General features: G+C 45.1%; 1 protein-coding gene and 2 long non-coding RNA genes across 6 annotated transcripts in view; 1 reads left to right on the top strand and 2 right to left on the bottom strand.

Annotated features, from left to right (window-relative positions):
- Positions 1–26,267, bottom strand: part of LOC132458772 (uncharacterized) — a 214,362-nt gene that overhangs the window by 60,515 nt on the left and 127,580 nt on the right. The window lies entirely within an intron of this gene.
- Positions 1–26,267, top strand: part of kif13a (kinesin family member 13A) — a 165,782-nt gene that overhangs the window by 131,218 nt on the left and 8,297 nt on the right. For 2 of the 4 annotated variants that reach the window (XM_060052966.1, XM_060052970.1), the window contains exons 20-37: positions 511–660; positions 1,109–1,273; positions 1,680–1,850; positions 2,140–2,291; positions 2,370–2,502; positions 2,803–2,949; positions 3,255–3,287; positions 8,000–8,099; positions 8,647–8,773; positions 13,788–13,843; positions 13,934–14,058; positions 15,515–15,691; positions 17,979–18,071; positions 18,155–18,307; positions 20,225–20,308; positions 20,542–20,592; positions 21,017–21,104; positions 21,202–21,341. In XM_060052966.1, the coding sequence (XP_059908949.1) occupies positions 511–660; positions 1,109–1,273; positions 1,680–1,850; positions 2,140–2,291; positions 2,370–2,502; positions 2,803–2,949; positions 3,255–3,287; positions 8,000–8,099; positions 8,647–8,773; positions 13,788–13,843; positions 13,934–14,058; positions 15,515–15,691; positions 17,979–18,071; positions 18,155–18,307; positions 20,225–20,308; positions 20,542–20,592; positions 21,017–21,104; positions 21,202–21,341 (2,145 nt within the window). The remainder of the gene's footprint in view (positions 1–510; positions 661–1,108; positions 1,274–1,679; positions 1,851–2,139; positions 2,292–2,369; positions 2,503–2,802; positions 2,950–3,254; positions 3,288–7,999; positions 8,100–8,646; positions 8,774–13,787; positions 13,844–13,933; positions 14,059–15,514; positions 15,692–17,978; positions 18,072–18,154; positions 18,308–20,224; positions 20,309–20,541; positions 20,593–21,016; positions 21,105–21,201; positions 21,342–26,267) is intronic. The other 2 variants (XM_060052967.1, XM_060052969.1) reach the window with 2 other exon arrangements.
- On the bottom strand, positions 5,377–6,740 carry LOC132458760 (uncharacterized). The gene is made up of 2 exons (XR_009525933.1): positions 5,989–6,740; positions 5,377–5,839 (listed from the first exon to the last, which is right to left on the bottom strand). It is a non-coding gene; the product is annotated as an uncharacterized LOC132458760 (long non-coding RNA).

Here is a 26,267-nt window from a genome sequence, read left to right as displayed (position 1 = left end):
TGTAATTCACCTTCTGTGTAGAAACATTGACCAACCAATGAGTGCTGCTGTCTCCTGGGCAGGTTTACTCCACTAGACACACGGGACTCGTACCGCTCCTACTAGTTCCCCAAATCCCATCGCTAATTCAGACCCGGTCGTGAATGTATGTTGAATATCCACATTTTTCTAACAAAAATGTTCAACTGCATAAGCTGCTATTGAGATGTAGGATTTCATTTTTACACCACCACAACAGCACTATGCTGCTATAAATATCACTTTCAGAGGTTTACTATTTAATGATAGCTCCTGGTCCATAACTATGCCTATGCTATTTAGAGGATTCCTACATTACTAAAAAGGGCTCCCTTCTCCTTGTGTCTCCTATGGGGACGGTCCTCTGGCTCACCTTGCTGTGGTCGAAGCGGACAGTGAACTGGGCCATATGTTGTTTGCTAGTACCTAGGGGCCCTTGGGCTTCTAATCCAGACAGCATATTGTCTCATGTAACTTTATTGTTTCGGTCAGTGTTACAAGGCGAACAGCAAGCACTTGGACCCATTCTATGAGGCGCAGGAGAACCACAACCTGATCGGAGTAGCCAACATATTCCTGGAGTGCCTTTACCACGATGTCAAGCTGCAGTATGCAGTACCCATCATCAGCCAGCAGGGGGAGGTATGCGCATTCACTAACCTAACAGTATGCAGTACCCATCATCAGGCAGCAGGCGGATGTATGAGCATTCACTAACCTAACCGTATGCAGTACCCATCATCAGCCAGCAGGGGGAGGTATGAGCATTCAATAACCTAACAAAGATTTAAATGCTCCACAGCGGCTCCTGCACAGTAAATTCCTCTGCAGTTTCATAATCTGTTGACTCCACCTTTGCCAGGAACTTAAATGCTACTGCAGTTTGGAAGCTCTACTGCGTGAACCAATGATTAAGAAAAAAGACTGCAAGACAGCAGATATATTTGATAAATATAGGAGGAAACATAAATATTCTAAACATACTTATTAAACACCTTCTCTGTAAATGAATCAGTAGGCTATTTAATACAGACCTATCTCCACAGTCAACGGTGTGTTGCAGTGAGCTCTTCCCCGACCCCACCTGCAGGTGGCGGGCAGACTGCATGTGGAGCTGATGCGCGTGTGCGGCCCGCTGCCCGAGCGGCTTGCGTGGGGCGATGACTCCTCAGAAAATTCCAGCGAGAGCGGCTGTTACGAGGTGATGGACGGCCACGGGGAGGTTGTCCTGATGGCCAGGAGGCTCACCTGCAGGGTAAAGAGCAGCTTTGGATGTTCTAGTCTAGTGGGTTACAGCCCAGGGTCCTGGGACATCCCTCTATGTCTACGGTCACCATTAGGCCTGGAGCAACATGCCCTAACCCCTACCTTCCGCTTAATGCCATGGATTTAATATGCAATGCAATAAACTGCTACATTGAATACTGGGTGAATGCTAAATTAAATATGGGCTTATGATTTCAATGTTGAGGTCAATTGAGTGTTGAGCTGTCTGTCACGGAACGGTGACATTACATTTCCACGGTTTACTCGACATCAGAACTCTTGCTTAGAAACAGGCGCTGACTCTCCCATGCCAGTTAACCTCTTTGTGAAGACCTCGTCACGTGTTAACATCCAGAACCCTGCTGCCCTCTCCCTGCCCCCCCTCCACTCTGCAGGTCCACATCAAGGAGGCCTCGGGGCTGCCCCTCAACCTGTCCAACTTCGTCTTCTGCCAGTACACGTTCTGGGACCAGGCCGAGCCCACGGTGGCTCCTCCCATGGTCAGCCCGGACGCCCCCACACACTCCCCCGAGGCCCAGTTCACTGTCCGCTTCGACCACAGCAAGGTGAGCCAGAGGACCGTCCCCATAGGAGACACAAGGAGAAGGGAGCCCTTTTTACATTTAAAAGCATTACTGAGTATGGTAACGCCCAAAATAAAGCCACGAGGACATCAGCAAACTGACTTTAGTACAGATACTAAACCGAGACCCCTGAACAGTTGTAGTATCCAGTGTCACACCAGAAGCGTTGCTGTTGCTTGTTTTAAATGGTTACTTGTACACAGTTTGCCAGTGTTTAGTGATATTACGGCTCAATATCCAAATGGAACCTCTCTATCTCCTCTCTGTGCAGGACCACGTGGTTCACGTGACAGATGACTTCCTGGAGTTCATCTCAGAAGGGGCGCTGGCCATCGAGGTGTGGGGTCATCGCTGCGCCGGGACGGGGCCATCGCCGTGGCAGCTGGATGCGCTCCAGGCCAAGAGTCGCACGCTCCGGGACAGGTACGGTGAACGCACACAAGCACGGCCTGCTGATGCGCCTCAGCCATCAGAGCGGTGACCTGGGTGCTGTACTGCTAGGTGGAGTGAGGTGTCCCGCCGGATTGAGCTGTGGGCCTCCATCCAGGAGCTCAACGAGCAGGGGGAGTACTCGCACGTGGAGTTGGTGCCGGGGAAGGATGTCAGCACCGGGGGAGTCTTTCAGCTGCGGCAGGTCTGGGAAATAACGTTGAAAGTGTTGCTCTTTTTCCTAGTCCTGCCCCTGGTACCGCGATGCTGTCTAATCGCATTTACATGAAAATGGAACCCCCAATATGTGTAGGGTTCGAGGGGGAACATTGTACCAGTGTGTGTGGTCAGTGTAAACTCATGGACTATGCCTGGAAAAAGTTTAAAATAAGACAGGTATATTTGGCAGTGTAAAAACGCTTTATGAGTGTGTCTGCAGGCTGTGTTCGTCTTCATGTATGCATGTGTTTAGATAAAAGAAAATGCTGTGTGTTATGGTGCTCAGGGTCACTCTCGGAGGCTCCAGGTGTGTGTGAAGCCGGTTCAACACTCGGGTACCTTGCCTCTGCTGGTGGAGGCTGTGCTGTCCGTCGCTATTGGCTGCGTGTCTGTCCGCTCCATAAAGCTCCAGAGACCCCTGGACAGCTACCAGGTCAGTATGAAGTAGTGGCACAAAGTGGGAACAAATGAAGAACCCACTGAAATCTGCATTGTTCTGTCAGTGTGGGAAAACATTTGGCCACAGGACTAGCTCAGTGTGATCAACCGGGGTCTCATGAGCGCCCCATAGATGGTTTTACTGATAGCGCTGAAGGAAGGGTCAATACTCACTCATCAGTTACTCTGCAGTGTGTGTGTGCTCTCAGCATGGACCTACGTATTCAGGACAGAGGAGATGTTCACAAAGCTATTTCCCCGGTTCTCCTTTACGTGACTGAGTGTGTTCTCTCTTGCCAGAGAGAGGTGGAGGACGAAATGGATAGTTATCAGGTATCAACTCAGTCTACTAACACCTCGTGCTGCAATGTTGGATCAAATTTAGGCATGATGGGCGGCCTGCTGTACTCACGTGACCCCAGACAATGGCATGACTTGGTGTGTGGGGGGTGACATGCCTGGATGGTCTCTCGCGTTTTTATCAACCACACATGCCCCCACTCAAAACATTAATTCGGTAATCCCAATGTGCCCCCCAGTCTGCCGGGCTGCACTCACTTACCAACAGTCCTGCCTGCTTGTGGCCATTGATGGGCTCCAAGTGCAATATGTCCGCCCTCGATCCCATTGCCGATGCATGGCTCCTGCATGACGTTGTTTAGCATGGTGGATGCCCAGTGGGTACCAGTGCCTGAGATGGTTTTGAGCTGTATGTCTGTGGAGTGTTTTGAGGCCCTCATAGAGGTCATTGTACCATTCAGGTAGGATTGTGGGTGGCTTTGATCGCTTTGAGAACATTTCTGCGTCTCTATCAGCATGTTTGTGTGTGTGTGCGTTAGGGCTGGGCGATAAACCGATTTTATCGATTAATTCGAGTGTGTAGCTCACGTCGACTTGTTCAAATGAAAATCGGTTTTCTCTTCAACATCCGCAAACGCTTCCCTCTCAGCTCCCGTAGTTTGGAATGGGCTCAGCCCTCCCCCCGCACAGAGCGCGCATTTACCAGAGCTATAGAGAGAGAGAGTTGCGACACGCTATGATCTCGCCGACAGGGTGGTCACGTGGTTGTCACGTGGTTCATGTAAGCCTCAATAGTTCCAAACACGCTGCGATTTCAATGTTATTCTATGGGACGACAGCAGAGATTTCAATATTAAATGGTAAATATGTATGAAAAAATCACATACAAGTATTTGTCTGACTGTTATTGCATTATTGCATATTTGTAAATGTCAGTTTTACATTTAGAGCGGTAGGGGGGCAACTGAAAGCTATCTATAAGTACTATTACTTAGATACGTTTTTAAGTTTTGGAGGGAAAGCTTCACGTTCGTGTTAGCATACTGGCCTAACCTTAACTTTTACCTTACATCTGTGTTGAAATCAAAGTATTCAAGATGTTCTACCATGATCATTTAAAGATATAAGCCACACAAAGTATCAAATATATTAAAGAATAACAACTCATTACGCTTGGATGAATGAAATTGTAATTTTTTTTATTCAACAATTAGTGTGACAAGAACAAGTGATTGCGATTGTCTGAACAGATTCAACAATGGACACAGCAGGGAACACTATATACTTAGGGCAAACCATTAACATATAACGTTGCAAATATACTATACTTTATGCCGTTACAATACTTAGAATAGCCCTGAGCAAATTCAAAATGGGTTTAGGAGGGAGGATCCTCGTTTGGTCATGAACTCTGACCTCTAACCTATTCTCAAAAGTCAGGGCATAAGTGGTTGAGGAACAGTTGTTACCCGCTCTGTGATCTTCAATGGTGTCATGGTTCATTGGTTACAACTAACATTTTATAGATAAATGGTCATACCATGGTTGGCTGTGCAGCATTTGGATGCCCCAATCGGTCCGAGAAGGGTTATCACATGTACGGCTTCCCCAAGGACCAAGAGCGCAGGGAGAAATGGATGGCAATGGTCAGCCGTCAAAACTTATTGACAGTCAGCAACAGTCAAAAACGATGTAACGTAATGTTCAGATCACTTGCTAGCATTTCAAAGGGCATAATAATTCTAAGTGTAGAGAATTATGACTTTCCAATGATATTTGAAGTGCAATGGAAACTGATCTTACAAGCCTACCTACAGGTACACTTTGAAAATGACCGATTCAAAGCCACAAAAGTAGATAGGATGTTGAAGTTGAGGCCCGATGCAGGCCCAACAGTTTTCATCCATCGCCCTAAACCGAAGGAGGAAACCCCCTTCTGTGAGGGTGCCTCCGGAACCAAGTGCAACGGACCACACATATTGCACCAAATTAAACTTCGGTATGATCCATGCAGCTAACAATATTCCCCATTTCATGTAATTCAAGGATAGACTACACTCCTAATGAGATTACATAATTCATATTTGTACATTCAGTTTAAAAAACAACCAGAAGGCAGGGATTCTCTGAGGATTTGCACACAATGTAGATAATCGACACATTTCTACCCAATTAACAATTGCCGGTAGATCCATTTATAAATTGTATTGGTTTCTGATTGTGGCAGATGATTTAATTCACATTACAGAAATGTTTTGCTTTAATTCATTTTATTACATTGGAGATGACAGTAGTTGCAAATGCAAAGGCAAAATACATATAACAGCAACATTACCTTGTAATTATTACAGAGATTGAGGGAGAAATTGAGGTGGATTTCAAGAGCGTTGAAAAGGACATCACAGGAGACGGAGAGAGCAATCAAGAGGTTACATTGCCAGGGGCAGGTGATCCAGGGATTTGTGTGCCGAGGGCCAGTCAGTCAGGGGTCAACAGTGAAGGAATAACTTTTGCCAGGGCCAGCTGCTCCAGGGACCAGACTGCCAGGGACTGATGGGGCGACTGTGGAGGACCTAATAAGGCAACTAGAAAAGGAAAAATTAATGAGAAGGAGAGCAGAGAGGGCTATTGCAAAACAAAAAAGAATCAATTTGGCACTAAGAAAGATAATCAATTTGGCACTAAGAAAGAGAAACAATTCAGACAACAAGAAGTTAAAACGAAAAAGCCACACAGGTTAAATTGACCGCCCATCATAATCAGCATTGTTGAATCGGCGGCATCTGTAGGGCTTCATGTGCTGAACATCACCCTTTCCAGGATATAATTAAACAAACACTGTTATTTCTACTAGCTATCGCATCATAAAACCCGTCCTTAAATCAACCTAAATTATCCTAGTAATCCAACATAAATAACTAACTAAATAAAAGTTAGATTCACTAGTACTGAACTTTGTAATTGTTGGTGTAGATACCATCACATTGTGCAGTCGAGCTAACAAACTAGCAGGCAATCGGTCGTCTACCAAGATAAAAATATATATAATTACGCTGTCCATATACAAATAAATATCAATATATGCATCATAAAAGGTCCTGATACAATATAGACAGTTGACAATTCAAAAGAGGTAGCTATTTAATCAATGTACCCCCGGAGATACCTTCACAGGTGGTGAAGTCGAGCTAACAAACTAGCAGGCAATCGGTCGTCTACCAAGATAAAAATATATATAATTACGCTGTGCATATACAAATAAATACCAATATATGCATCATAAAGGGCCTCTGATACAATATAGACAGTTGACAATTCAAAAGAGGTAGCTATTTAATCAATTTACCTCAGAAGTTACTCAGCGGCCAGCAATGGAAATGAACGGTCTCCTCCGCCGTAAAATGGTTGTTTGGAACTATTCGAGGCTCCATACCCCGGAAGTAGGCGCTACAACGGAGTCCAATGGAAGTGTCGCAACTCTCTCTCTCTATATAGCTCTGGCATTTACCAAAGTGATACACAAACATGGCAGCGAGTTTGACAAGTTGTATACCACAATTTATTCATATATGTATAATCTATTTTGAGGTAAACATAATTCATTTGAAATATATCTGTGTGGTTTAATAATTCGTCGATCTGTTGGTAATTCGTCGATCTTTTGGTAATGCCTCGGGGCTCCAGTAGGGGGATCGCACTCCTCTTTCTCATTCAATACAGACGAGTGAAGGAAAGAGCTGCGTGCGTGTGTGTTTTTCCTCATTCTTCTCCCGTTACTATTCCCTTTCTTAAGGTAATTATTACCGTTTGCAAAACACTGTATATTTATGACCAGTGTTGAAAGTTTGAATGTTATGTTGGCACTTTATCAGAAGTCCTCTTATCATTAGAAATATTTTATGTTTACAGAAATATTTTATTTTATATTTTATATATTTTACATTTTATGTTAGGTTACACTGTTTACAATGGCAGGGCCTGCCATAATGCTTTTTTATGTAAATCGATTTAAATCGGAAATCGTATTTTTTATGAAAAAATCGGGGATTTTTATTTTAGGCCATATCGCCCAGCCCTAGTGTGCGTGTGCGTGTGCGTGTGTGCGCGCGCGCGCGTGTGTGTGTGCGTGTGTGTGTGTGTCTTTTAGTTTATTATAATCCTTCTACAATATTTTTCAGAAAGATTATAAATCCTTCAATATCAAAAAAATGCAGGTTACACTTTTAAATAAGGGTACAACAATTACACATTAATTAACACTAAATCCTAAACATTTTGACAACACCACTACCTTAGTTAGCATTAACACCATTAGTACATGATTACTAGACCTAGATTAATGAACTGTTAGTTAGCTGTTAGTTAATGCGTCTCCCTGCATTAAAGGTACAGTGTGGGATTGGCTCCTCTGAAATGTGATGTGTGCACTGCCATTCAGTTTGTAATTATTTTATTGATCTTTTTTTTTTTTTTTAAAGGAGTGAGTGCAATCTGCAACCTCAGCACTAGTGGTCTCCTCAAAGTTACACACTGGACCTTCAGATGATGCTAATGAATGGTTTATTATTGCACCCTTATTGTAAAGCTGTGTGTTTCCTAAAGACCTCTGTCTCTACCTCAACACGTTATCAAGACCATCACTGGGACTTCAGGAATAGCCACTGTGTATTTCCTGGGCTTGTGTCTCTTATAAGCTGTTGGCAGTGTCCTCCTCCCGCCTCACACCACTGCCTGTCTTATACCAGGAGGAAGACCTAAACTGCGTTCGGGAGCGTTGGTCCGAAGCCCTGATCAAACGAAGGGAGTATCTCGACGAACAGATCAAGAGAATAATCAACAAGCCCGGTGAGTTCTGCAGCTTGAGGAGAAATACTTAGAATCTTCTCAACTGTCTTTTCATCTCTCGTTTAATGATGATCAATGATTTGACCTCGCCTCATGTGACCTTACCATACCTAACCTGACCTTAGCTTACCATACCCTCACTCACCATACCTCACCTGATCTTATATTATATTACCATACCTTAACTTACCATTCCTCACCTGACCTTAGCTTACCATACCCTAACTCACCATGCCTCCCCTGACTTTACTTTATCAAACCATACCTTAACTCACTATACCCCAACTGACCTTAACTTACCATACCCTAACTCACCATACCTCCCCTGACTTTACTTTATCATACCATACCTTAACTCACTATACCCCAACTGACCTTAACTTACCATACCCTAACTCACCATACCTCACCTGACCTTGCTTTATCTTACCATACCTTAACTTACCATACCTCACCTGAACTCACCTTGCATTACCATACTTTTACTATACCATACCTTACCTTAACTTACATCACCGTCCCTGAGCCTGCCACCATGTGCCTGCAGAGAAGTGTGAGGAGGACATGGAGCGCGAGGCGCGGCTAGTAGAGCAGTGGGTGGGGCTGACGGAGGAGAGGAACGCTGTGCTGGTCCCTGCCCCGGGGGGGGGCATTCCTGGGGCGCCAGCACACTGGTAACACCTACACACTCACAGCACACTTGTAACACACACACGCTCATAGCACACTGGTAGCACATGCACGCTCACAGCACACTGGTAACACACACACTCGCAGCATACACAAACACACAAACTCACAGCACACTGGTAACACACACACACACGGCGCACTGGTCAAGCACTCACAGCACACTGGTTACAAACACACTCACAGCACACTGGTCCCACCCACACATACTCACATTACACTGGAAACACACACACACTCACTCACAGCACACTGGAAAAACACACACTCACACTCACAGCACACTGGTAACACACACAAATAGTGATGGCACTCCAACACTGAAGCTTCGATACGTGCTTCATACCATTAACTACACTAACCATAAAACCACTGCTTCGAAGGTTGCTTTGGTACGGAAAAATCACGTGACATATGACGTCAGAAACAGCAACTGCTTCTTTCTCTGAATGAATCGCCTGTGTGGTTTGCGGCGCTGTCATGCCAAATTTGTACCGGCTGCCAAATTTGTACCGGGCGCGTCATCCATACGTAATCCATTCCAAACCTGCCTGGCAACAGATGATCGCGTCGTCTGTTGCCTGGCAACGGACGATCGCGTCGAATGACGTGAAAGGTTCACGAATATTCGCGAACCTTCAAGCTCGTTCATTCGCACTTGTCCGTTATCTGTATTGTGCTATTTCATCCTTGACCTGCTTTAAACACTCAGTTTACTTGCTAAATTTGATTAAACAATTAAATACAATACAAATATAAAGTGTTATCTAGCGATCCGTTTTCTGTATTATGTTATTTCGTCTTTGGCAACATGAGCGCGAATGTTTTTTGAAACCCGCTTTAAACACTCAGTTTACTAGCTAAATTTGATTAAACAATTAAATACAATACAAATATAAAGTAAAAACAAGTGTTATCTAGCGATCCGTTATCTGTATTATGTTATTTCGTCTTTGGCAACATAGGCGCAAATGTTTTTTGAAACCTGCCCGGCAACGGACAGCCCTTACGTAATCAGTTGTCCGTTGCCTGGCAACGGACAACTGTTGACGTGCCCGGTACAAATTTGGCAGCCGGTACAAACTTGGCATGACAGCGCCACACACTGGCCCTCATTTATCAAACGAACGTAGAAATTAGCGCAAATCTGAACGCATGATTCATCTTACGATAGGACCAACGTGAGATTCACGAAACTTTCGTATCACACCAATCCCAGCGTACGAAGGATCTTGGTGTTGATAAATACGGCGGCTGAGATCGATCGTAATTAACGTAACACGCCCATATAAAAGCACGTCTTCAGAAGTCTCCCCCCTAACTTTTACGACATGGAGAAACGTCCAACGGTAAAAAAAAGAGAGGAATTTTTCCGAGACCGAAATGGAGACGCTCGTGTCACTGGTGGATGCGAACCGTCTGGTTTTGTTTGGTAGCCTAAAAGCTGGCATTAAAGGCAAGCAACAGAATGCTATATGGAAGGAAATAAATGTTGCAGTGAATAGTGTTTCCAATGTTCATCGGGCTACGGAAGAGGTTTGTTAATTAAATTAATTAGGCTAAATAATCAATTAAATGTAAAATTTCTGTTATCCAGCTTAAAACATTTCACATATATGCCATTGTTTGCATTGCGTTAAAGTCATTTTATTCCGAATAAGGTGAAGAAAGAATGGTCCGACATGAAGCTCAGCACCAAAAAACGTGTTGCGGCTGTGAAGCGGGCCAAGCAAGAAACGGGAGGAGGCCGGGTGGACCCTAGCCTTGAACTGACGGCATTTGAGGAGCGAGTGGCTGGTCTCATCGGGTCTCCCTCCATTTCGGACATAAGTGGCGGAGGAGACACCGATGCACTCCAGACCAGTCATGGAAGTGGTAAAAAGGCCTTTGCAATTATTTAAAATATATATATCTACAGCTTCCGTGTTACAAAGTAATGGCACAAATAATCTCATGATTGGCCTATACATCGCTCCACTGATGCCCTTGTGCGCGTGTGAGCGCTGTTGAAGTTGCGCTCCTGATCCGTGTTCGGATGAGCCAGAGGAGTTATTAGGTAGGTCGTTCAGGGCATAGCCTTTGTCACCTAGATGAATCACATCAAACTTTTAGTGCGATGTCTTAGACGTTTTTCAAGAGAAAAAAAAGTGTGACTGCAGCGTAACTCACCGAGGAGATGACTCTGACCATGTAGTGCGCCCTGATGTAGACGATGCACAACGTTGCTATTTTGGAAAATAAAAGAATCGCGCGTGCCCCCAGGTCATCGGGCTACCATGTTCAGGATTGACATTCTGGCATCGCAAATAATCTGAACATTAACTGAATGGTAGCTTTTGCGGTTGATGTACGCGTAATCATTAATAGATGGTGGCTTCATACGCACATGGGTATACCAATCAACCGCACCAATCACATTTGGAAACCTAGCAATAGCATAAAAATCCCGTTTGATTACAGTTTGCTGATCGTTATTATATGGGAATTTAATATAACGTTCGGAGAGGGACATTATAGCTGCCAAAACTGCTGGCATGGTTCGGCTAATACTTGGCTGGGAAATACCAGACCTGTCCCCGATCTCCCGCTGAAAGGTCCCGGTGGCCAAAAACCCCAAGGTAGAACACACCTGCACTGGCACAGGTATTGCGTTTGATCGCCTAGTTTCTCGCCTTAACTGTGGCTCCAAAAGCATTGCATAGCTCCATCGGGAGATGCCTTGGGAGACGAAAACGACTCAAGAGCCATTCATCGCTCTCCATAAAAAAATCGGCGCGGTCTCGAAAAACTCTTGTCTTAGACGTGCGTTGAGGTCCTCTAACAGAGCCAGATCTGCCATCGCTGAGACTCGACCACCTATTTGGCAAAGCTCCTGTTTATATAGACAGCTGAATAAACATTTCACCTGTCACATTCTAATTATTTTCATAGCAATACTGTTTTTAATTAGGCCTGACTTGATTGTAATTGTTTGAACGGCTGGGCTAATTCCAATTTATTTAGTAATTAATACAGATGTGCAACATGCAGCTACTTGTGCTGCACTATTCATCAGTGAAATTCCCGTATGTTGCGCCAAAAAAACTTGAGTACACGAGCTCAGACCTGACGTGAGATTTCATCGCAGCCTGCGCTCACGTTCAAATTGATAAATGCCAAGCTCAACGTTGAAATGAGCGTACGTCCATCTTACGTTTTCTGTCGTACGCTCGTTTGATAAATGAGGGCCACTGCCACTACAACTGGCACCGCCTCGTTTCGAGTCTGAATTGTAGCGCCTTCAAAGCATAAAAACTTTAATGCACAACATTGTTTGGTTCGTAGTAGCCTATCTCATACTGTGACAGTCATTACGTTCGCATTTATTTATCATCATTGTGGAAGCATCTAGGAGGTGAGGTCGTTCTGACATGTGGAAACACTTTATTCTGTTCAGCGGTACATGACCGATCCACCGCTGGAAATATCCGAGGAGCCACTGGTGAACTAGATCAATCACAAAATGTGTACCCTCATCTCTTCATACTGGCACAACAATGTTTATGTACAACGGCCTCATCTGTTCCTTCTGAACAAGTGTTCTCGTGGATGTTGTGGAGAAATTGCAAGCAAAAAAAGAAACATGCTCAGTCCAAAAAGTGTTGAAAAAATAATGGCTTTGAGTATTCCCTGTCCCACATACCCCCTGGTTACACAAGCACACCCAACTTCTGCCATATTTTCCCAGCACATTCTTATTTTCCCCAAGCACTCTCCCCAATAGCACAATACATCAATTCATTAATCTTAATTTGTAAAAAAATAATGATATCACAATCTTTGTATAAGTGTGTGTGTGTGTGTGTGTGTGTGTGTGTGTGTGTGTGTGTGTGTGTGTGTGTGTGTGTGTGTGTGTGTGTGTGTGTGTGTGTGTGTGTGTGTGTGTGTGTGTGTGTGTGTGTGTGTGTGATTTTGTGCGTGCGCACTCGATTTATGTCACTGTCTTAAAGCCTCCGGGCCACTATCTAGCCAGGCTAATTTAGTTGCAGCCTTGGCACTTCACCAGGAGAGGTCACTGTTACTGAAGCTTCAAGTAATGAGCCCATTTTCGAAACAATGTGCCTACGCTTTTCCACCGCACATGTAGCTCGACTCGACTCGACTCGACACGACTCGACACGACTCGACACGGTAGCAGCACGGGTCGTTTTCCACCGCAAATAGTACCTCCTGGACGTGGGCGGGGTCGGCTGCGCGAAAGGGCCGTGACGTATTTTTGTACGCGACGCAAACAACACCTAAGCAACCCACACATGGACAGAACCCACATAACAACAATGGAGGACATTGATGCGATGGTATTCGTGCTGCTCGGTCTGGTGCTTTTTGTCAGACACAAAAGAGAACAGAGTCAGAGAAGGCTGGACGCGAATGCCATGTCGCTCTAGTGACTTCGTCACACTCTCTGGCCAATCAGTGGCCGGCCGTCTGCCGACGTCACCTTTTAGCATCGGCTCAGCTCGCTTGGAACCTAGAGCGAGGCGGTACTAAAAAAAGCAGCCACTTCAGGTACCAGATACCATGTTTTCGCGGTGGAAACGCCAAAAATGCGAGCTGAGTCGAGTCGAGTCGAGTCGAGTCGAGCTGGTACCATGCAGTGGAAAAGCGGCATGGTTCAGTGCTTCACCGAAGCTTCATTTGCCCATCACTACACACAAACACTGACAGCACACTGGTAACACACATACACTCATGCTACATACACAGTACACTGCTAAATACATGGTATTAGATACATTAGTGGCTGTCAAAGGCCTGTAATAAGCCCCTCCAATCAGCAATGAATGAATGAAATGATTGGACAGCCAGTCTATCTACATAGCTACCTGTCTATCTACCTAGTAGCTACCTGTCTATCTACCTACCTACCTGTCTATCTACCACCTACCTACCTACCAGTCTACCTACCTGGTAACACACACACACTTACCAGTTTCCATGCGTTTGTGTTAACTTCAGGACGCCACCAGCTGTGATGGAAGCTCACATCCCAGTCCTCTTCCTGGACTTGAATGGTGAGGGTGCACTAAATGGTCAAACATAGTATGATATTAGTTATTGATGTTACGTTGTTAGTAAAACAAACATCTTTTTTTTCTCCCCAGCAGATAATCTGACACTGAATGAACAGTTAACAGGGCCACACGCTGCAGGTGTGAACTCTATCCTACCCAAGGAGCATGGAAGCCAGTTCTTCTATCTGCCGATCATCAGGCACAGCGATGAGGAGGTGAGGGATGCCCCATTGTGGACATACCGGGAACACCATCTAAATATTATTTTTTCCTGCTGGATGAGATGGTTTTTTATATTGATCAATGTCAATAATTATCACAATATGTATTTAATAATAACAATAATAATAATGCTCAATTTACCGTTTTAAGAGTATTCTGCTTAGGACAGAAACATAAAGAAAACCTGGTTAATTATGGTGAATAATAAACAATTATTTATAAACAGTGTTAGGTTTTTTTATAAACTTATAATTTATAAACAAACGATTAGATCATTGAGTAAATAAAATCTAATAATATATTGTAGCTAGGTATTGAATTATTATCCAGTCGTACTACAACTCATATGAAATGAAATGACAATAATGAAAAAAAATTGAATATTAGATACATAATATGAGATACAGTTTATCTACTTAGCTACATGTCTATCTACCTACCTATCTGTCTATCTACCTACCTACCTGTCTATCTACCTACCTGTCTATCTACCTACCTACCTACCTACCTACCTACCTACCTACCTACCTACCTACCTACCTACCTACCTACCTACCTACCTACCTACCTACCTACCTACCTACCTACCTACCTACCTGGCTACCTTCACTCATTGCACTCATTCTGTATGACCAGAGTCTTCCACCAGCAAGGGCAGCTATTGCCAGAGCTAGCCAGCTGGTCATTTGTTTTAGGGGAGCGGCGGGAGGGAAGCCTTTAGGGAGGGATGGGACTTTTTCAGTGTCATCCTTTAAAAAACTAGCTGCAACCTAACCTAACCTCATCTCATCTTCAATCCGCTTATCCGGGGTCAGGTCGCGGGGGTAGCAGCTCTTGCCCCATACTTCCCTTTCCCAGGCCACATTGACCAGCTTTGACGGGGGGGATCCCAAAGCGTTCCCAGGCCAGTGTTGAGATATAATCTCTCCGGCTATTCCTTGGTCTTCCCTGGGGTCTCAATTAAATCCTTCCCAAGCAGAGGAGCAGCGGTTATAATCCGAGTTCCTCACGACTGGCTGAGCTTCTCACCCTATCCCTAAGGGAGACGCCAGCCACCCTCCTGAGAAAACCCATTACGGCCGCTTGTACCCGCAAACTCGTACTTCGGTCATCACCCATTCTTCATGACTTCATTTTTTAGGAACGAACATCGACCGTTAGATCGGAGCTTTGCCTTCCGGCTCAGCTCTCTTTTTGTCACAATGATGTGGTAAAGTGAGTACAATACCGCCCCCGCTGCTCCGGTTCTCCGGCCAATCTCACACTCCATCGTCCCCTCACTCGCGAACAAGACCCCGAAGTACTTGAACCCCTTCACTTGGGCAAAGGACAGTCCCTAACCATGAGTTAATAATGAAGTACCTTTCTTTGAACACACAGGCTCATGTATTATTATTGCATCAGACCCTGCGTTGATCAGAGCTGAACCTGTATCTTGTCCCTACTCAGGTGTCTGTGGCATGCTCATGGGACTCCTCCATCCACGACTCAGTGCACCTCAACCGCATCACGTCGCCCAACGAGCGCATCTACCTGATCGCCAAGGTAACGCTGCAGCTCAGCCACCCCGCCTCCATGGAGCTGGTGGTCCGCAAGAGGATCGCTGTCAACATCTACAACAAGCAGGTGGGTGCTCAGAGGGGGTGCACTATGGTTCTGCATTTAGTTTTATCATCTGTACCATTTGGTCCTACTGGGGGGTCATAAATATTCCGTACAAATGTATTCCAACGAAAAACATTTCTCCAGTCAGAATAGTAGTTCATGATTTATTTACGTATTATTTATGTCATTTTTTTGGGTTTATTCCCAATTATGGTTGTGATGATGTATGATGTAACCGTTCCATCAATTGACAAGTGCGTTACGAATGGCGGGGCGTACACTTATTTTCCATAAACATGCCAGAATAAATGGGAGTAGGTTTAGCTTAATTAGATTTCAGTCACCAATTTAGAAATGTAGAAATCATGGAAGTAACTCGCCAGGCTCTCGTAGTTCGCAAGTCTTTTTGGTGACTCTCTGATTGTATTGATGTTGTGGGCATTACAATGCACGTCCATTGCCTCTTCTTGTATGTTCTTGAAACTCGCTTGTAAGCCCCACCTGCTCCCTGACATATTTGACCTGTCTATCATTTGGCACTCTGCCAACCATTGGTATGTCGGGAATGTTGCCAGCTTTTGCTTTAAAACAGGGGTGGGCAATTAATTTTCTCAAAGAGCCACATAAGAAACAGGGACTGTTGTGGAGGGCTGGACCAATAGGCTAAATTCAATTCAGCTCAATATAAATTTGATCTCTTTATAAAAAGCAGTAAAATGTAGGCTATTTGATAAGCTGTGACTGGTAAGAGTAAATGTTATTATAAAAATATGAAAAAAATAAAGCAGACAAGGTACAAAATGCAGTTATGTTAGTATTTAACTAACATCCACAAAAGCAATTGTGAAAAAATTAGCATGTTTTTACCATTTTTCAAAGAACAGCATTGATTGAACTTCATAAAGTGCTATTACTATTTCATTTGCAGCGTAATTACAGAGTTAGCTTTTTTTCCACATGTTTTCTTCAGATGAAAAACTGAAGCAGACATAGTACAAAATGAATATATATATACTCAAAGCAATTTTAACAAAATGTGCAATGTCCATTTGTTTTTCAGAACAGCAATAAATTAACTTCATACAAAGTGTTATTATGTTTTTGTTCTTAGTTTTACTACTCCATTAGCTGTTTTTTCCAGTTCTTTTTTTTGTTCAGTGAAAGAAATCTAGTCTATGCTTGGCTTGAACAAGTGCACTGAAGTCAGGTTAAATAATTGAGGTGGATATGCGCAGGACAGCTGACAGGTGATCATCTTCATCACTGAAAATGTTTGTTCACATTTCACCAGAGAAAGGTAGGTCGATCCTTTTTGGATCGACCTACCTTTCTCTGGACTCTAGCACAGCAGAGTCCACCAAACACTCTTTCCCCTTCAGAAAATGGCTTACTTTTCTTGGCGATTTTGTGGGATATCACAAAGCTGGTCTTGGCTGCTGCATCCCTGGATGTGCAACGCTTGGTAAAACCGCCTTTTTGCTTTTGCAGTTTAGCTAGCAAAGCTTCAGATGTCTGTGCCCGATCTGCATCAGTCAAGTTGCCGGGTTTCCAAGCGTGTTTAGTATTGCAGTGGCGATTCAAATTATAATCCTTTAACACAGCGACCTGTTCTCCACAAACTAAGCACACAGCTTTGCCTTTGACTTCTGTGAAAAAATACTTAGAAGTCCATATTTGGTTAAAAACTTGGCACTCTATCGTTCTTTCGTTTTTCGCATGAGCTGACATTTTTCAGGAATAACAGCCATTCACGTCAGCGCTTAAGTCTCCTGTGAGCTGTTCGTGGCCAGTTCGTGGCTCATGGACAGGGTTCTTCTTCTACTTATACTTGCAACCAGAGAAGAAGAAGAAGCTGCATACGCGCGCACAAAAAAAAGTCAACAAAAGTCGCCTTCATAATAAAAGCAGTGCAGTTCCATTCCAATTCCATTTTATTTTTTGTTATACAATTATTTACATTTGATTGTGAGCTCCCCAGAGACTTCAAGCGGGCCGGTTAGAAACGGCCAAAGGGCCGGATGTGGCCCGGGGGCCGTACAATGCCCAGGTCTGCTTTAGAATGATAGGCGGGTGAGACAGATGGGGAGGGAGGTGGCAGGGTGCTATCGCAGCGCAGCGTTCTATCGCTCAGCGCAGTGTTCTATCGAGCTTGCTTTATTTAACGGGACAGACAACGAAAACATGCCGGTTCACTTTGTTTCAATATTGAGGGTTTTTTGCACCCCCAACTTTATCTTTGGGGTTACAAGGAAACTTGTGCCCCCCCAGAGATGGCGCCAGTGTATATACATATCTGTTTGTTCCACAGAGCTTCACTCAGAGCCTGAAGAGGAGGATGTCCTTGAAGAGCACGCTCTACTCCTGCGGACTCACCTACGAGATCGTCTCCAACGTCCCAAAGGTTCTTCTACAGTTCTTCATGAAAGATCTCATGACCTGTATCCCAGTACGGGGGTTTATTGGAGGACTTCCTGTGTTTTCCAGGCCTCGGAGGAGCACGAGGAGCGGGAGACGCTGGCTCTCATGGCGGCCCGCGGCGAGACGGAAGAGCTGCAGGGCGGGGAGACCTACATGGAGAAATACACACGGGGGGTGCTGGAGGTGGAGTCCATTCTGGGCCTGGAGAGGCTGCGGCAGGTATGGACCCAATGCCGCAGTTACAGAACATCACAGCTTCTGTTGAAGGAGAACTTGGGGATGTTTGACCCTGTTATTATTATGGCTCTCATGGACTCATGCGGTTCGTCTTTTTGAAATTGGTCCAGTGCTCCAGAGTGATGCCACTGCTGCTTTAGAGCAGATCTTCAATGTAGTCCTTTGGGGAGATACACCCCTTTCCTCTCTAAGGAGCGGTTCACCACTGACAGGCTCAGATTATATTCTAACATTATGGAGAGGATCCCTACAGAGAAATACAACTTTTTTCATCACATTTTGATTGATCCAGTCTGTTGGTTATTGTGTCTAACCAAGTCTCGCTACTGTCATTGCAATTTCATCTCTCATTTCACCCAAATCTTCTGGACTAAGCTAGATACACTTTCTCTAGTCTAACACAATTGATTCTAATCTCTCCAGCTCTCACTGGACATTCCAGCGGGACTTGAGAGAGACAGTAACACACCGACCGGATAAAGTGAATGTATCAACTACTCACGTACTAAATATCTTTGGTCATTTAAAAAGGTAACTTCATATGCATTTCAAAGACAGCTAAGAAACTCAGGATTCTAGGTCAGAATCCCCGCTAAGTTATTTTTGTGTAGTTAAATGCTGTAGCTCATTCGAGATGCACCGTCGCCTTAATGTGAGTCTCTGATCACCGGTCACTTGCTGCCCTGCAAGTGGACTGCAGTGGATCTCTGCTTGACTTCATGAGGGAAGATTGGCTTCTTCCATTCAATCGGTTTGAAGGAAAAGAGGGAAATCCATAGAATGAAATAAGTTTGCAATGGATTCATATAACAACAATTCTGATGCTTATTGTATACCTTGACAACCCTTAAGTTGTACTTATAAATGTGGTTGATAGGGTTTACATGTCTAAATGTGGTCGATAGTGTTTAAATATGGTCGCTAGTGTTTACTTGTGGTCGATAGTGTTTAAATGTGGTCGATAGTGTTTAAATGTGGTCGATAGGGTTTACATGTTTAAATGTGGTCGATAGTGTTTATATATGGTCGATAGGGTTTACATGTGGTCGATAGGGTTTACATGTGGTCCATAGTGTTTAAATGTGGTCCATAGTGTTTAAATGTGGGCGATAGTGTTTAAATGTGGGCGTGTGTTTAAATGTGGTCGATAGGGTTTACGTGTGGTCCATAGTGTTTAAATGTGGGTGATAGTGTTTAAATGTGGGCGATAGTGTTTACATGTGGTCGATAGGGTTTACATGTGGTCCATAGTGTTTAAATATGGTCGATAGTGTTTAAATGTGGTCGATAGTGTTTACATGTGGTCGATATTGTTTAAATGTGATCGATAGTGTTTAAATATGGTCGATAGTGTTTAAATGTTCTTTTCCCTCACTCTCCACCTCATCCCTAACTCTCCACCTCAAGCTGGTGTGTAGTGAGCGTTCTGGCACCGATTGGCTGCCGTGCATCACCCAAGTGGGTGCTACATATTGGTGGTGGTTAGTGAGGTCCCCCCTTCACTTTAGGCGTCTTTGAGTGTTATTAATTATTATTATTCTTCATGTTTAACCTCTGTTTTCCTTTTATTCCTAGTCTGTTTTACATAGTTTTGAATGATGACTATATGCTCTGTAAGGTGACCTTGGGTGTCTTGAAAGGCGCCTCTAAATTAAATGTATTTTTATTATTATTATTAAGAACATAATTAGCTTTTAGAATTAATAATTATAAGGAAATGACGGTCCGTCACTTTAATGCTAAAGCATGAGATAAACCTAAGCATGGTCTGATGGTCTCACAACAGAAGCCTGATCATGTGCTCTGTGTGCAGGTGGTTCATGTTAAGGAGGCCTGATCTTGTGCTGTGTGTGCAGGCTTTTACAGTGAAGGATGCCTGATATTGTGCTGTGTGTGCAGGCTGTTACAGTGAAGGAGGCACTGTCTGCGAAGGCCAAGGGGAGAGTCCTCAAGAGGAGCCTCAGCTCCCCAAATGTACAGCATGTAAGCAACAGCAAGCTGCAACTTCTCTATGTACGCATTACCCAATGTTTTCCATAGGTGGCTGTAGTAGGACTAATAATAATAATGATCATAATTAATGACAATAAACTGCACTTTACAGTTGACATAGTGGGAAACTAAGAAGACTACGAAGAATTAAATACATGAAAATAGTAAACATATATGTATTTGCTATATAAGTGTATTAGCAGTGCTGATTTTTGTCTCTCTAGTCTTCCTGTAGTAGAACACACCTCCCTGGCTGTGAGGATGATGACTGTAAGGTAGGTCCCACTCAGACCATTGTGGGCTTTTGTTAAATGAAATGACAATTCCAATAGTGTATTTACAATCTCTGAATCAGCTTAGTTCTGGTCTCATATGATGTGGTGACCTTTGTTACTGGTGATCTATTTAACCTTGCTCTGAGACATAATATGCTCTGCTCCTTCTGAGACTACTGTACACAACCTAAAATGTTCTGCTCTCTGTGAGACTACTGTATACAACCTACTATGTACTGCTCTCTCTGAGACCTCTGTATGCACCCTAATAAGTTCTGCTCTCTCTCAGACTACTCTATACAACCTAATATGTTCTGCTCTCTCTGAAGCTACGGTATACAACCTAATGTGTTCTGCTCTCTTTGAGGCTACGCTATACAACCTAATATTTTGTATATATGTTGTATGTTGTATACTGCTCCAGGACCACTGTTCTACCTTTGACGACTCCAGCTGTAACCTCCAGGACGTATCCCTTTGTATCACCCCCATCAAGAACAAGGAGACCCACGGTGACCTGCATTAGTTAACAGTTCACATGTATAATACTACACTGGCATTGGTGTGTTATGATGAGACTAACGCCCCACATTCTCAACCTGGTTCCAGAGAGCCCAGCGCTGTTCAGTTCCAGCCCGTTCAAGGCACTCTCTCCACAGCCCCCAAAGTTCCTCAAGGCCTTGCTGACGGTCAGAGAGGAGAACAAAGCTAAGAAGGTTCTGGAGGCACGGCCGCTGCTGGGACAAGAGGTATCAGGGACATCAGCCCTTACTCCACAGGGAGGAGTTCATCCTCACACTGTTGATCCATGGCTTTCCTTCAGTTTCTGCCTCATCCTCATCTTCCTTCATTGCTCTCTATATCCATTCATGTTTTTAAATGTTATCACATTTTCTGTGTCAAACTGTATTGCTCTATTTATTTTCAGAATTTTTATTTCAATTTACTTTGAAAAAATCTGGTGTCAACCTTAAAGGTTGGGTACGGAATTTGCTTTTTTGGCCATTTTTGCAAAATTACTTGAAATCCTTATCATACCCCGCTTACAGCCACTGAGTTAGAAGTACTGACATGAAAATTAAACAAGTCAATCATATGTGGAACGGGCAGGGCTCGAAAAACTCCAGCCAATCATATTGGATTGCCACCTCGTTGCATTGGACAGTAAGTACGTCAATCAAACGGTCGTACTGCACTCCCCCTCCCCCGCGCCCCGCGCGCGACCCCTTCGTGCAGTGCTCGTGACCCAGAGCAAGCTCCTGTTTGTTGTTATCCTGCGGTAGCTACTGGAACTAGTTAATCCACATTTGGACCTAGCAGTAGAAGACAATTTCCATGGCAGACAAGACGCCACCATCCCCACCACCACCACCACCACCAGCAAAGAGAAGGAAAACTCTTTTTCAGAGAGTAATTGATAATAAAAACGCTGAAAGAGAAAAACTGAAATCAAGAATAATCCTAGGCGCTGCTTTCGAACGTTGGCGGCAACTGAAGGACGAGAAGGGTCTAAAAACCGATGCTTGTGTGGCGGTTGACATAGTTTCAAAGTTTATACCGTTTATACTCGGTAATACCGGTGTTGAGACGAGTGTATTACTCGTTGTGAAAATGTCCACACCGCAGCAACCCAAGTGAAAACCAGGACTTCCAATACAATTATATGAAACAAACATACATTTTCTAAAAATAGTGTGGCAAGGTGGTGGGCGAAAGGAAAATAAACTAAAAGGTCTAACTAAGAAATAAGAAAAAGGAACCGACAACGCCACCCTGGGAATTTCACCTCAGGGAATTTATGTAAAGTGCAAAGCACACAGGTAAGTCCACTCGTTTAGAAGGCATGAGACGTAGTTCAAATGTTATAGAAAAATACAATTTATTAAATAACTTCTTTCCTTTTCAATGCAAAATCTTCACCATGCAACCAAACGAAAACAAACAATACACACAAAATAGTTGAGATAAACGCAAAACTAAATAAGTAATCAAATCAAAAGAAAACAAACAATACACACAAAATAGTTGATAAACGCAGAACTAAATAAGTAATCAAATCAAAAGAAAACAAACAATACACACAAAATAGTTGAGATAAACGCAGAACTAAATCAGTAATCAAACCAAAAGAAAAACAATACACACAAAATAGTTGATAAACGCAGAACTAGATAAGTAATCAAACCAAAAGAAAACAAATCATTCAAATAATTAGAACACACATCAACACTCATGCACACACGGATGGGGGGAAACCCCGGTTAAAAGGCACACTGGATGAACACCCTTGGTAGAACTACTCGGGGGGGGGGGGGTGCGCCACAGCGACAGGCGGCAGTAGGCACGAGGTGCCAGCCGGAACAAAGCACGTGAAGTAAACAACGCGACGGAAGCAGCAGTGAAGCGGAGTAGCGTGGAAAGGCAATATCAGCCAGCAATGCAGAGTAGCGTGGGAAGGCAAGATCAGCCTGGCAAAGCAGCAGCGAAGCAGAGTAGCGTGGGAAGGCAAGATCAGCCTGGCAAAGCAGCAACGAAGCAGAGTAGCGTGGGAAGGCAAGATCAGCCTGGCAAAGCAGCAGCGAAGCAGAGTAGCGTGGGAAGGCAAGATCAGCCTGGCAAAGCAGCAGCGAAGCAGAGTAGCGTGGGAAGGCAAGATCAGCCTGGCAAAGCAGCAGCGACCCCAATGAGCTGATTGCAGTTGGTCCTGTTTACGACCAAACACTGGCATACACACACACACACACACACTCGCGTTCACACAGGAGGAGGGAGTGAGAGAGGACTCCGGCCGTCATCAGCGTTTACACCATAGCTCGCACGAAAACCCTGAAGCAGCAACAAATAGTCGCCCTATCGGACCAGACTACCTTTTGGCCCGGAAGTGACGCGCAAGTGACAGGAGCGCAAAAAAGAAAGAGGCAGGTGGAGGATGGCTGCTTTTATACCGCCCACATCATGACGGCCACTAGTGGTACTTAACCGTGACTAACATGGATAGCACCTCTATCCTGCTACATTCTACCCCACCTTCTTGGATCGTCGTCCCGACGATTAACACAACAAGCTAACTCCAGGGTCTAAACAAGGCAGACACTGAGTTGGACACAGAAGCAGAAGGGTTGGCCACTTGCACCTCTCCAGCAGGCCGCGGAAGACGATGCACATTCGGGTGCTGACCAGCCGTTTGACGTGGGGTCCGGCGTGGACCCATGTTGCTGGAATCAGGGCAAGTGACCAAAGGAGAACATGAGGATGCCCCCGGGTTTGGAATTGATGAAGGCCCTTGGGACATAATTGGTCCGGCGGATGGTATGGCAGAATTTGCCACAAAAGGTCGTTGGTCAAGGACTAACAAATCATACTCAAATGGAGGCTCCTCTTCTGGAGATGGTTCGTCCCTGGGTGACGAGTTGTGGGAAGAGGCAGGACGAGGTGAGTCCACCCCTACGACCGCCTTCAGCATAGTGCGGTGGACCTGTCTGCCCTTTGTCTCATCGTCTACTGGCGCAATAGTATACACTGAGCCACCCTCTCTAGGCATCCTCAACACTCGATACTTCATCGAGCTCCACCGATCTCGGGTCTTCTGGGGCCCCCTGGCCCTGAAGTCGCGCAAGTACACCAACTGCCCTTCCTGCAAAGGCAAATCTATTACATGCTGATCATGGACTCGTCTTCGCCGAGCGGCAGCATGTTTCAAGCGCTCCCTTGCGCCTTCAAAGGCCACCTCCAAGCGGGCTTGATGCTCTTGCACCCACTCATGGATGGACCCCCCGACCGGGCTCTCGACCCTACCCAACAAGAAATCGAGTGGTAGCCTTGGTTCCTGCCCGAACATCAAGGCAAAGGGAGATTCTCCCGTTGATTGGTGGGGAGTCGTGTTGTAACAATAAAGGACGTGAGGAAGACACGTATGCCAATCCCTTTTACGAGACACTGGCAGAGTACGCAGCAGGTTGTGGAGTGTCCGGTTAAACCGCTCGCATTGACCATTTCCTTCGGGGTGGTACGGGGTAGTACGTGATTTTACGATACCATACAAGTTACACAATTGTTGAATGAGCGAGCTTTCGAAGTTACGGCCCTGGTCAGAATGCAAACGAGCGGGGACACCAAACTTATAAAACCACTCTGACACCAAAACCCTTGCTACAGTGGTTGCGCGCTGGTCCCGAGTAGGGATAGCCATGGTGTACTTACTAAAAACATCAGTAAGGACCAAAACGCTCTCTAGACCATTCTGGGCCGGCTCTAGAGTAGTGTAGTCGATGGCAAGGATTTCGTTGGGGCGGGAAGCCAAGAGATGTCCCATGACTCCGTGCACCCTTGGGTGAACATCCTTGGCCACTTGACACCTCTCACATTGCTGACACCAACGGGCTACATCGGAGGACATAGCAGGCCAGTAGCATCGAGACCGGAGAAGCGCCAGTGTTCGCTCCACCCCCTGGTGACCATGCTCTTGGTGCACTTGGGTCAGGACCTCGTCTCTCAGTACATTGGGTAACAACAGCTGGTACATGGCTTCAGCACCATCAGGTCGGAACACTTTTCGGTACAGGACATCATCCCTCTCAAGCAGGCGATCCCATTGCCGCAGCAACACTAGCGTAGCTTGGGAGAGCTGTGCCCGCTCCTCACTACTGCTTCCTCCTCCAAAACACCAACAGTTCCTGTATCACAGGGTCAGTCTGTTGAGCGAGACGAAGTTCAGGCGGAGTAAGCTGTGGCATGGCTGTGATGGTAGCTTGGGTGGCCTCTGCCTTTCCCAAACCCAACGCTTGCTGCAAAGCCTTCGGTATGGCTGTCCCTGGAAGCATCGCCTCTACATCCTGGGGACCAGATGGGTGCTGACGGGAGAGAGCATCGGCATTGGTGTTGCTCTTCCCTGATCGATACTTGATCTCGAAATCGAAAGAGGCTAGCTGGGCTGCCCACCTCTGCTCAGTAGCAGCCAGTTTAGCAGAAGACAAATGACTGAGGGGGTTGTTATCAGTATACACAACACATCTATTTCCCAACAAGTACTCTCTGAACTTCTCTGTCATGGCCCACTTAAGGGCCAAGAACTCGAGTTTCATAGAGCTATAGTTCGCCATGTTCCTCTCTGTAGGTCGCAGGCCCCTGCTAGCATAGGCTATCGGCCTCACCTTGCCCGCCTGAGTCTGAGAGAGGACTGCGCCCAAGCCACCATAGCTTGCATCGACCTCCAGAATGAATGGAAGGGTGAAGTCTGCATAAGCCAACACGGGCGCAGTGGTGAGCTTCGCTTTCAGTGTTTCAAAGTTCTTGTTACACTCTTCAGTCCAACACCTGGAAAACCGCTGGTCAGGCTTCTTGGTGCCACCACACTCAGCCACAGCCCTATGCAGAGGAGCTGCCAGTTTAGCGAATCCCTCCACAAACCGCCGGTAATAACTGGCGAAACCAAGGAAAGAACGAAGCTCCGAGGCAGTAGCGGGAAACGGCCAATTAGCAACCACTTCAATCTTGGCCGGATCTGTGGAGACACCATCAGCCGATATCACATGGCCCAAATAGTGCACCTCTTTACGAAAGAACGAGCACTTGCTGAGCTTGGCTTTAAGCCCCTCGCATTGAAGCCGCTCCAGCACCACTTTGAGTCGCTCCAGATGCTGTTCAATAGTGGAGGAGAACACAACAATATCATCAAG

This window comes from Gadus macrocephalus, chromosome 6 (assembly GCF_031168955.1).
Source record: "Gadus macrocephalus chromosome 6, ASM3116895v1".
In the NCBI taxonomy this organism is placed as follows: Eukaryota; Metazoa; Chordata; class Actinopteri; order Gadiformes; family Gadidae; genus Gadus; species Gadus macrocephalus.
This window is presented reverse-complemented; position numbering and strand designations above follow the sequence as displayed.